This window comes from Pygoscelis adeliae, unplaced genomic scaffold (assembly GCF_000699105.1).
Source record: "Pygoscelis adeliae isolate BGI_AS28 unplaced genomic scaffold, ASM69910v1 Scaffold139, whole genome shotgun sequence".
In the NCBI taxonomy this organism is placed as follows: Eukaryota; Metazoa; Chordata; class Aves; order Sphenisciformes; family Spheniscidae; genus Pygoscelis; species Pygoscelis adeliae.
The window spans coordinates 873,387-885,224 of record NW_008825613.1 but is presented as its reverse complement, the minus strand read 5'-3'; the positions used below and the strand labels follow the sequence as shown (position 1 = coordinate 885,224).

At 43.6% G+C, this 11,838-nt stretch overlaps 2 protein-coding genes across 2 annotated transcripts in view; both read left to right on the top strand.

Annotated features, from left to right (window-relative positions):
* The window catches only part of PRKG1 (protein kinase, cGMP-dependent, type I), an 82,375-nt gene extending 71,985 nt beyond the window's left edge, over positions 1-10,390 (top strand). Inside the window, exons 9-12 of the mRNA XM_009332763.1 lie at positions 655-777; positions 875-937; positions 1,975-2,041; positions 6,274-10,390. Of these exons, the coding sequence (XP_009331038.1) occupies positions 655-777; positions 875-937; positions 1,975-2,041; positions 6,274-6,372 (352 nt within the window). The 3' untranslated portion in view covers positions 6,373-10,390. The remainder of the gene's footprint in view (positions 1-654; positions 778-874; positions 938-1,974; positions 2,042-6,273) is intronic.
* Positions 10,391-11,606: 1,216 nt separating this feature from the next.
* The window catches only part of DKK1 (dickkopf WNT signaling pathway inhibitor 1), a 2,233-nt gene continuing 2,001 nt past the window's right edge, over positions 11,607-11,838 (top strand). Inside the window, exon 1 of the mRNA XM_009332773.1 lies at positions 11,607-11,628. Within this exon, the coding sequence (XP_009331048.1) occupies positions 11,607-11,628 (22 nt within the window). The remainder of the gene's footprint in view (positions 11,629-11,838) is intronic.

Below are 11,838 nucleotides of genomic sequence, written 5' to 3'. Positions count from 1 at the left end.
TGCAATTCAACTGGGGAGGTGCAGTGATGGGCTTCCCTATGTCTGAAAAAGAGGAGGTAGACCTGACACCATGGGGACTTGAGTCCCAATATCCATCCCTTCCCTTATTTAGTTTTGGTTGTCTATATTACTGCTCATGTTGGCAGTAGCAGCTTCCCTGCACTTCCTCACCTCATCTCCCATTGCTCACTCCCAGGATACAGGAGCTGGAAAAGGATCCATCACCTCAACCTGCTCATCCCTTGGGGCTAGACCCAGGCCCCTATTTCTGTTAAACCAATGGAAACCTAATTAATCCCCACTGAAAGCATGTCACAGCATCAAACAGAGAATAAGCCAGCAAGCGTTGCTCAGACCCTTGTTCCTCGGGCTGTTGGGACATGGGCCATCATGGAAGTGAGAGGTTTAGCATGTGCTGCTGCAGAAAACATGACTTTACTCTTTGGTACTTCCGTCCAGCCAGCACCACTGACAGTATCAGAGCTCCTTGGCTGAGAAATGATTAAGATCAGAGGAAGCAAAGCATTGTTAGCTGTCATCTACCTTTTCTCATTTCAGTAGGGTACTATGTTTTGCTTTGTTGGTTTTTTTTTAATCAATCTTCAATGCTATTTTAAAGAGAAGCTTTTAATCTTTTTCCTCTCCCCTCTGAAGTCCCCCTTTCTCAGGCCCAGACCCCATGAAGACCTATAACATCATATTAAGAGGAATAGACATGATTGAATTTCCAAAGAAGATTGCCAAAAATGCTGCTAATTTAATTAAAAAACTATGCAGGTAAGCTCATGAAGTATAATCACCTTGATCTTATTTGCAAAGAAACGAATCATTCAGAAGGATTAAGAAAGTAACCAATTTGTTATTCGTTTTATAGGGACAATCCATCAGAAAGATTAGGGAACTTGAAAAATGGAGTGAAAGATATCCAAAAGCACAAGTAAGTGTCTTCTCTACCATCTGTCAGATCCAACCCACAGAAACATGCATTTCAAATACTGCAATTTTTAGCAAAAAATACTCTTCTTAAACTCCTTTGGCCTTTCCCTTCTAGTGTGCTTTAGACTCTAATTGAATTTCCATCAGACTTTTTTTTCCCAGTGCTTTGGTATAGATGCCAGCCTTGCCTATGAGCAAAACGCATTGCACATTGACCATTACACTTTAATTACTCTAATGCAGAAGAGTATTTGGAAGCAATCCAACTCGGCCACTGCATGCTTGGATTTTTGTTTGTTTGTTTGTTTGTTTGAGGAATCTCTTTCCAAGGTTTTCCTTGATTTCCCTCCCTTCCCAGCCCAACACACTTTCTCTCTACCCGTAATGTTAATTCATCATCCCTTTTGGTCTGATGGGAGAGAGTTGTTAAGTGATGTCTCATAAGTTTTCACACTGCTGGAGGGGAATAAGAACAAGTTAGAGACCCATTGCAGAAGCAGGCTATCTCACCCATCCATGCTGGTCCTTCTCCTCCCATCCCCAAAGCAACAGAAATGGTGGATGGACATTTGGGGCAGACAGATTGAAGGCTCAGCTCAGGGCTCATCCACCCATCTAGGCTGCTGTAGCTCGAGCAAACCCAAGGTGCCCAAACCAGGAGGAGAACATCCCTGTGCATGCCCTTAGCTCCCAATCTCATACAAAGGAAGGACATTAGGGGTCACATATGGGAGGGATTGACGCTATAGGAAGGAAAGAGCAGCTGCCAGGACATCTGCAATGAGGAACAGTTTTCTTCTGAGCATTGGTAATTTGTACTTGCTGTGGTATCACCACTGGATTGCTATACATGCTTCATTTTCAGTCCCAAAAAACATATATAAAGATGACAGGAAAAATTATTAAGGCTAATTGGACAATTTGAAGAAGATGACTGCAGGAGATGAAACCCACTGTTGAAGCAAGTTAAATTTCATTTTGTGCTACAGAGAGATTTTCACCATATGTCTAACTGTTTCATTATTCCCTCCCTTCTAGATGGTTTGAAGGCTTTAACTGGGAAGGGTTACGAAAAGGGACACTGACTCCTCCTATAATACCAAGTGTAAGTTTTCCTACTTATTTTCTCCTTCCCGGCCAATAAGTTTCTTTTACATGAATGTTGTGAGCTTCGGGCACTAGTACGCTGTAGATAAGTGGTGACAGCATGTGCTTTATTTCTTCTGAAGATGCTTGAAGAAGTCACATTAGAGACATTTCTAGCTATACTTGGTCTCTGGGCAGTCTCTTCCAGGAGAAGGCAGTTTAGGGAGGGCATGACTGCAATGAAATGCCCTTTGCAGCAGGAGATCAGGGCAGGATCACTCACTACTACACATTTTTCTCTTCCTCACCTGCTCCATTTGTTTCTTCATCTACTTTTCACATTTCACTGGAGAGCTGCCACTTTCACCCCTTCCCTCAGATCTGTCCTCTTTCTTTCTCCTTTATTCTTATTTCTTTTGGTGAGGCAAGTGGGATTTGTATGCCATCTCCCTTTTCTTTTGCATTAACCTTTCCTTCTGTCTTTTCTTTTGTGCTTTTCACCCTTTTTCCCCGCGTCTGTGTCCAATGTGAAAAGCCCTGTTACCGCCTAGTTTATGTTTAACTGGGAGCAGACACGGAGGGACAGCTCGACTCATTTTCCTTTGGAGCAAAGCTCTTCCTTTGATGTCTTTGTGAGCTCTTTACCCGCAAAGCCCGCTGCAAAGGGAAACCAAACAGGATTAGCTGATAGAAATTACCTTGGCCTCTTCTGTTCTGCAGCCTCCCCTCCTTGTTTCAACTTAATCCCTTTCTCTCCGTGCCTCTCCCGCGGGATCACCAAGAGAATGACATTAGCAATCGTGTTTAATTGCACCCCGTTGCTCCATCCGCCCGTGGTGCTGCACCTCCTGCAGCAGCGGCAGGCATGGCTCCGGGGCTAAATCTGCCATCCTGAAGTTTTCTTAGCAGCTATAAAAGAGCAAGAGGGTTTTGCATCCCCCCCTTTTGCCCTATGGGCTGCAGAGGTTACTGGCAGTCGGTGCGAGAAAGCAGGACTTCGCAAATATCTGCCTAAAGCAGGATGCCCAAACATATAAGTGTTTTATAAATCAAAACTGTGTTTTTTCTGTTAAGCTTCTTTTTAATGACTATTAATTTGTCAGCAGTACTGTTCACCACATTTCAAGTCAGACTATAAAGTCAAGTTTGCTCCTTTACATCCAGTTTCAATTCCTTGTTTACCTGTGCAAGATGTCAGTGTAGCCTGAAAATGCCCCAATATGTTTCTCTAATTGTTTTTCGTGGACTTTTAGTTTAGTAAGAACATTTCCAATACTGCTTTTACCCAATATACATATGGACCCTGCATGTCTAACCCTCAGACAGCACAACCAGCAGCAGTGACTTCAGCGGTATCTGCTCTCTGTGGGCATGAATTGCTCCCTGACATCCCCAAGCTGGGACATTGCTCCACCACCAGAAATGGTCTCTGCTGCTTTGGCATTGCCTAGAAGGCGGCTGCTCTCCAGCTTGTTGTGCAGGAAATCACGTTTTCTTTGCTTTTTCAGTTAGGTCCAACACGGTAGGAGAAAAGGGTTGTGTGAGCACCCAGTTCACTTTGTTGGCATTATTTCTTGGCATCATCAAGGCTGTATGTTCATGGGTCTGGTGATGTCCTACCAGGGAACATGTCTGTGATTGCTCCCAAGAGAGCGATCTGCTGTCACCCTTTTGGCCAGCACACCACCATCAAGGCTGTCCGAAGTAGATGGGAGCATCCTTCCCTCTTCAGAGGAATCCTTCTTCCAGGACAACTCAATGCTGACAGCCATACATTGCCCTAATCCCAATTCAACACAGCTCATTCTTTCCTAGAGCTCTTAGGACTAATATCTTCTCTAAACATACTCTTGAGATCCTCTCCAAAACCTGCCTCCATTAACTAGTGAACCTCGTCCACCCCAAAGCTGTCTGTCCCGCTGAGCCTTGTTTTCCACAACCAGCTCAGTTGCTTTGGCAAAAGTCCCAACTGCCAGTAAGGGCCATATCTGAAAAGTGACCTAAAATACATAGCTCTGGGAGAAGAAATCAGGTTTTCCTTCAATCAGTGCACCTCACCTTGTTATCTGGAAAGGAGCCAGCAGGGCTGACCATAGAGACTAGCTATTTTCTTAAGAAAAAAGCCTTCCCCAGCTCTTAAACCCTCATCAGCAGTTATGTGGTACTACCGGCAAGGCAATCGAAAGCTGCTCCTTAGCTCTTATTCCACAGGATTTTAGGAGATCTCAGTTTACAGCCTGCTCCGAGGACATTGCTTCAGGGAGCAGCTGAGCCTTGATACCACCGCTTAAATCTGTGACAGTAGGTGTCCTGAAAAGCTTTCCTACTTCTTGACTCTTCCAAAGATGTGCTGTCTTGCATCACAGCTCTTGCCTTTGAGAAAGACATGCAGATCTCTGCACCATAATTCATCTCAAGACCTGATGTTGGTAAGCAGCCAGACAGCTGATACTGATGTTTGCACTTTATCTTCTTGGATGGACAGGAGATAAATCTAGAGTATCCTTTCTTGGCTGAAGAGGGCATTGAGAGGGACGTTTGTTCCCATGTCTCTGACAGTGAAAGACTGCAGGCCACGTAGGTGACCTGGACCTCAGAGCTGTGGGGAATCGCACACAACAACGTTAGCATCACATAAAGTCAATCAGCAGAGTAACAACTCATCCAACCTTTCTTCCCCAAATCATATTTCTTCTAAGAAAAAGAAAACCCTCTACGTTTGAGGTGTTGGATATACTCAGCCTTTTTATTTTGTCAGATGAAACAAAAGGCAATCCATTTCCCAAAGCAGGACTTATTTCCCTTAAAGCCTCATCTAACCAGAGTTCAAAAAACCATGCCTGCTCTGCTAGGTGCTCCCAGAGTGGACATCTGCAGAGGAGCCCCAGGGAACTCCATAGAAGCTTTCACCCCATGCAGTCCACTCATGCACTCTCCATCACTGCTGAGAGGCTTTTGCAAGAAGCTACAGCTCATGCACATCCTCCTTGAATGGCCACATCAACTGCATCTCTCATACTTTGGTAGTTGGTACCTTGTACATACATCCCCAACACTTCTGCTCCCAGAGCGAGAGCTCACATGGAGTGGGCTGAGAGAAGCAGAGGGATGTGGTCCAGCCCATGGCACCATGGAGGAGGGTGAGTGTGGAGCACCCCAAGGGTGAGGACCCAACAGGTGAAGGCTCTCCAACTCAACAGTGCCAGCACCAGCAAAGTAAACAGTATTCAGTACACAGGGAAGCATCTCATCACTCTGTAGTACTCCACTAAGCTTTTACAGGTCGTTTTTTTTCAAAGTGAGTTGGGTATTGAGGGATCTTAATTTTCCCCAAGATGTTTTCAAGCAGCAGGGAAATGCTGGTGCAGCTGGGCAGCAAATTAAATTTAGAGCTGAAGCTGGAGCTCTTGTTGATCAAATAGTCTTTTCCCAAGGCTTATAGCAGCATCCAGCATCAAATACGTCTCCTGGACTGTAGGCTGGGCTCTGGCTGTGGCTTCTCCACCAGCTGCACAAGTGAAACAGCTAAAAAATACAGCAAGTGTTTCCTGCGCAGCACACCTATGGCAAGTGCAGTCCCCTCCAGCCTGTGCTGGCTACTTGGGGTACGGCTTAAAGTACCGATTTTCTCTAGTAAGACACTGATTATTTTGGTCTGGAGGGATGCTGGTCTGTTTTTGTATTGTTTCATTTTTTTAAATTGCATTGAATGTATCAGGGCCTCATTGTAAGAAAGTTCCAGTTACCATTGTAAAGCAAAAAAGTTAGAAATTATCTAGCTATGGTAGATGTTAAATGACATTATTTCCAAAAAAGAAACTTACTTGACCTTCATCCTAGGAAAATGGGTTTCTCTGGTAGGCTCCGTAGGCTGAGCAATACTTGTCAGGAAACTCAAAGACGGCAGGGTCCAGCTCACAGCCTCAAATTCAGGATCCTGGAGCAATGAATTGGAAATCCTGGGCTTTGGGGAGGCCCAGGGCTTTTCCAAGTCTATTTTGCCAACCTTGTAATCATGGGTAGAACAGTTGCTCTTGAACTAGAGACCCTAGAGGGCCTGGACCATTAGAGTAGGGGGGCTGTGGGAAGTCCTCCTGGGATTCAGCAAAATGTTGTTGAATGCAGAATTTTTCTTGCTTGCTGTAGCTAGCAATGAATGCTTTTGAATGATCACAGTTGTGAGATGGAGAGGAAATGTCTGCAGAAGTCCACTCTGATGACTGTCCCCTTGTCACTCTCTTCTTTCCGCAGGTTGCATCTCCAACAGACACAAGCAATTTTGACAGCTTCCCGGAGGACAGTGATGAACCACCCCCTGACGACAACTCAGGATGGGACATAGATTTTTAATGTATTTCTCTTACCTGCTTCTGCCTTGCTGAAGACAGCTTCCTGGGACATGGCTGCCAGCGAAACCGAAAGAATTGGGGAGGATTAGTGCTCGGGGTCACCATGATGCCTTGATTGATGCTGCTACAGTAACTACAGTGGCATTAGGACTTATTGCTTAGATGACAATAGTGCTCTTCATGTTTTATGTTCAAACTTAAAATAGCAGTTGACATGGTGGTCCTGACGCAAAGCCTTTCACCAGTAAAGAAATATGTTTTCTATCACTGCGACGATCTTGCTACACTCTTAATTATAAAAGTCGAAAGATACATAGTGTAAGACACACTTAATTCTAGCAAGGTACTGGCTTTATCAGTAGGATCAATATTAATTTATTGAGTGCTGTAGCTAAATACAGTGCAGGATTTGGGTTACTCCCACCCTCCAAACTCTGTAGGTCTTCTACTATAGGCCAGTGTAGGAGCAAAAGAGGACCACGGTGGTACTGGTCAAAAAGTTCATGTCAAAGCAGTGGTAAAATTTGTCCTTTTTCTTTCCGAGCAGTATTCTTGACAAGACTGAATGTTACCTTTCCTCTTTCTTTTTGAGAAAATTTTTTTTAGCCTGATAAAACAAAAGCACAACTGCTCTAGATCCTGTTAAGGCAGATATGGGTTGCTTCTCTCATAGAGCTGAGAACATACTGTAACACAACGTTTGGGGTTTTTTTTTTCCTTTCCCTTGGTACAAATACATAACTGCATGAAAAAAAAAATCATAAAATTAATCCATTTTACATATAAAATAATGCTTAAATAATGGTTCTGTAATAAAGTGACAGCAGCCCACTGGTCTTATTGATTAGCTATTAGGCATAAAACTAAGCTTAATTTTTACCTTTTTAGAACCCAAAGGGAAAACATAAGACCCGTAATGTACTTTATAGGTGCTATCTACATCCTTCATCTGTGAATATAAATTGAGTCAACCACCATTTCAGAAATATGTAGCAAGAGGCATTGTTCTCCATCATGCTCTTAGATGACTTTACGTCTCCATGTCTGCATCTTTTCCGTGTTTAGTACAAAGCTAGTTAAAATAAAAGGTAGTACAGGGCCAGTTTTCTGCCTCTGTTTGTAATATTGCCCATAAAAATGTAATCCTAATGCCTCACCAGACTAAGGAGCTCCACAGAAAAGTCAGTGGAATTAAATGGAAAACCGATATTGGATGTGTTCATGTGAGGTCTCTGTGTCTCCAGTGTACCAGGACCCCAGTGACCATGTTAAGGCATGGGGATGGTTAGAGCCGAGTCAGCTCATATGAAAAAAAGAGCTGGGGAAAACGGTATTAGTGTGTGTACACTTTTCCCTCACTTCCACTGCTTTTCCTTTGCTTTAGTGCAGTCTCTTCTGATTTGTAGGACATAACAGAGGAATCCTGTCCTGGATGCCTGCTGGTTGCACATGCATGGGACTAAAAGTTTATCAGCTTTCAGTCTCTATAACAGAACCTGCCCCAAAAAATTAGCAGATGCTGCCCCATTTCATCTCAGAGCTGCCAAGAGCTGTTGTATATGCTGGAAGTCAAAAGATGAACTTTTGCTCTGAAGTCATTTATATGACTTTTGCCTACATAGTACATGGAAAATGTTATGTTTTAACAGTAAAAAACTATTTCCCTGATGCTAGATGCCAACTCTTTTCCCATGTTCCTAATGAAAGTGACTTAATAGAGTGTATTAAAAAGATATTTTCTCCCCTTCTTTGACAGCATCAACAATGTCTGTTGTTTGCCAGCAAACTAAAAAGCTCGGTCATCGCGACCCCTTCAAAATCAGTCTGTGTCGCTGAATTTGCTCTCTAGTTTTCAGAAGGGTGAGGTGACACCATCGGCACAATAACTTCAGGTATTCATTAATCATTAAAACTTGTTTACCTTGAAAACCATAGGGAAAAGACAGTAACTACGTCTCCCGGGAATTACTCGTATAGGGCAAATACACGATTGCTTTTCAGCCTTTCTCTGAGGGATGGAAGACACTGAAAGCCAATGCTGAACACTAGGGCTAAAATAATCACTAGGCATCTTAGCAAACAGGCTGCTGCCTAAAAGCCGAATTCTTTACTCGCATCCCCCCGCTTTTTCACTTGATGGATACGGTGACGTTGGAGGAGAAAACTTGTTGCGTTTGGTAACTTTCTATAGAAGAACATAGAGAGGAGTTTGTCCCAAAATGATGATATTCAGTAGCTGAGATGCAGTGGTCAGTCAAGGGGTTGCTGGGAGGAAGGACCATCACAACAATTTTGGGGAGCAACCCGGAAACATTACGGGAAGAAGGTTTTTAAATGGGCTGATGGGTTATTTTCTTTTTCCTATCCCTTTTTCCTTGTGCCACGCACGGTAATAAATACCTGCAGCGTGCAGCATGCACTGTACCGAATATAAGTTTATTTTGATGTCAAACACCTCACTCGACTTCCATCACCTTTCCTAAGCATACTTTAAACAACATACTTAGCATATGTATATGATAAACGCTTTCATTTATAAGTAATATATTTGAGTTGCATTATAGATAGATATATATATTCACAACAACGGATTGCCTCTGTGTTTCCACTTACTGTCCTTTCTTCTTTGTCTCCTTTTTTAATATATGGGACGACGGCGTATTTACGTAAGGGGAAATCAGCTCCCATATTTAAAACGAGTGTATTAAGATTGGTGTCGCTAAGACACAGACGATCCGTAGCTTCTCACAGTGCTGCATTATCCATAGCAAACTCTTATTTAACAACAGGACCACAAGCGAATATTTATGTAAATAGGTATTTTCGTGTTGATACTTTGTGGTACACATATAACTTTTTCTTTTTAGAGTTCCATGGCATTATTACTTCATTTTCTTATTTGTAATGTAATGTTTTTAGATCAATAGACTTGAATTAATGTCATAATTGTCAGTATTATTAAACTTTATGTCAACTGTACTGTTAACTCATCTGTCCCATAATTTTAGAACATGACTAGCTATCTGGCATTGTTGCAAGTGCCTTAAATCCATGGCATCCTAAAAAAAAAAAATTTACAGATTTGGTGTTATGCTGCATGACAAAGACAAACACACCTCAAAATGTCGTCCTTTCTTAGCTTGCTGCGTTTTACAGTTCTTTCTGCTACCAATTTCTAAGCCTTTATTATATAATATTGATGAATTACAGAAATGATGAAGTCGTTCTCTTATTTCTGTTCAATGTACCAGAGCTGTGTATCTGTTAATGAGATACAGAGTCATTTCTGTGAAATGTATAAATGTTATGTGCGGGTCAAATTAATATATGACATCCTATCAGTCTGTAGACAGGTATTCCTGTTTTGCTAAGCTGTGCAGATTCAACCCATTGTGCCGTCCAGCGCCAACCTCCTTGTCTTATACAAACCCCATTAGAGATCTCCCACCCAGAAAAAAATGATGAGCGACTCGGTGTGCAACCTGACCTGAAACCCTGACACAAAGGCGTAGCTGGTTTGCACCACTCAACAAAACAGGATCCATGCTTTTCCCCTGACTCCTTCGATATGCAACCCACCGCGGAGGCAAGCCCTCGGCACTCCTGCAGAGCTGAGCTGGAAAGCTGGAAGCTCCTCGTCCTCCGCAGCTCCCCAGCCACGTAAACCAGGCGTGACGCTGAGACTTGGGCGGTTTTAGGGCTTTACCGGCAAAAGGGGAAATTCTCGTTTGGAGTTGCCTATCATCCCGAGTCCCAGCTTACGCTGCTTTTACACTGGCCCTTTGTTTTATATTCTTATTTTCTCCAGTTTTCTTCTTACATGAAAGAGGTTTTGTTTGTCAGAAAAACATCGGTCATCCACCGGTCGTTGGCCGGTTGCACTCTTTTGATGTAGATTTAAGAACTTTTTTTCATAAACTTAACCGCTTTTGTTTTGCTCTGTATTTTCCCTGCAGCTGTAATTGCCGAGTGCCTGTTGTATACTTTATAGAGTTGAAATAAAAATAATTACTTTTGAACCGTGTGTCAGTGGCTTTCTTCCACAACAGAAGCCAAGTTTGGGAGAGTTCTTCTGGTTAGCGATTAAATCGGGTTTTTTATTCTCATTTATGATGATACGCCGTAAGAGATAACCTAACAAAATATATGGCACTTAAGAGATTAGTACCGGGATCCAGATTTTCTGCAGGACGCAAAGGCAAATGGCCACAGTTACTATACTTTAGTGCTTATTTGTGCACCGGCATCACCCCGAGCAGCCTGGCCGAAGGGGTCTGAGGCCAATGGGAGTCCTGTTTCGAGCAGGGCTGGCACCGGGTGACCCCCACAGCTCGTTTCCAACCCAAATTATTCTGTGAATGTACTGAGCGATAAGCACATTTGCAGCATGTTTAGTCTTCAGGGATGAAGAATCCACTTTATGTTTTGACTGATGCCAATATAAGCGAGTCCAGGACACGCAGCTGGGAAGGGACCGTATTTCCAACATGAGTTGGCATCATCCATAGATGGGATGTGACTGCAAACAACACCCATGTCAAAAAACAATGGTGTCCTTGTCATCACCGTCCCTTACAGGAAATGCCAAGAGGTGGTGATGGAGGCACAGCCATTAATGGCAGCACAGCCATGGGATGTCATGAAGACATCACCTCTGTACGCAGGATGATGCAGCGTTCAGGATGCTGAGACTCTGCCTGTCCCGATGGATTTAAACCCATCCCTGGGAAACTGCTCAGCCCCCAAGTGACACAACTGTCTTCTTTAAATCTCAGCAAGGTCAAGGTTAAGGGTGTACTTCAGTGCTATGTGGACACAGAGACGGGTAAAAACTGGGAAAAGGAGCAAGAAAACATCCTCCCAGGAGGGAAATAAATTTGGTAACTGCCTAAGCAGGAGCCAGGAAACACCACGAAATGATTTTGCAGGATGCAGCAATCACAGAAGTTAGTAATACAATAAAAAGCCCAGGGTGACGTGGCCCTCACCTGAAACTGCAAAGGGAATACAGGGGTTTCGGGGCAAGGTGTGGCCTTCATTCTTGCAGGCTAAAAATAGCAAGGCCCCGGTTCACCTGACTGTGGCAGGGATGTCTGCCAGCCGCTGACTCAGCGGCACTGCTTCCGCCAGCACCTGCGTTAGGTGCTCGCCGAAACTTTCCCAGCCAATTATTAGCCCGGCTTGAGCCTCTTGGGCCTGAAATACCTGATAGCAGCTCCCCGCAGAGTGACAGCGATGCCCATCGCGCTGGAGGTGGGTGAGCGCTGCTGGGGTTTTAAGGGCAGGACTGCAATGCCTGAAATCACCCACCCCTACGGGAATAAATATTTATGGTGAGCTTGGGCATCGCTGCGGTGTTTAGGCTTTTTGCCTGTATTTTCTTTCAAACCCGGCTTAAAAAAAAAAGAATAAGAGGCTGTCATAATGAAAAATCAATTTAATTAATTGGGTTTTGCTACTGCACTTG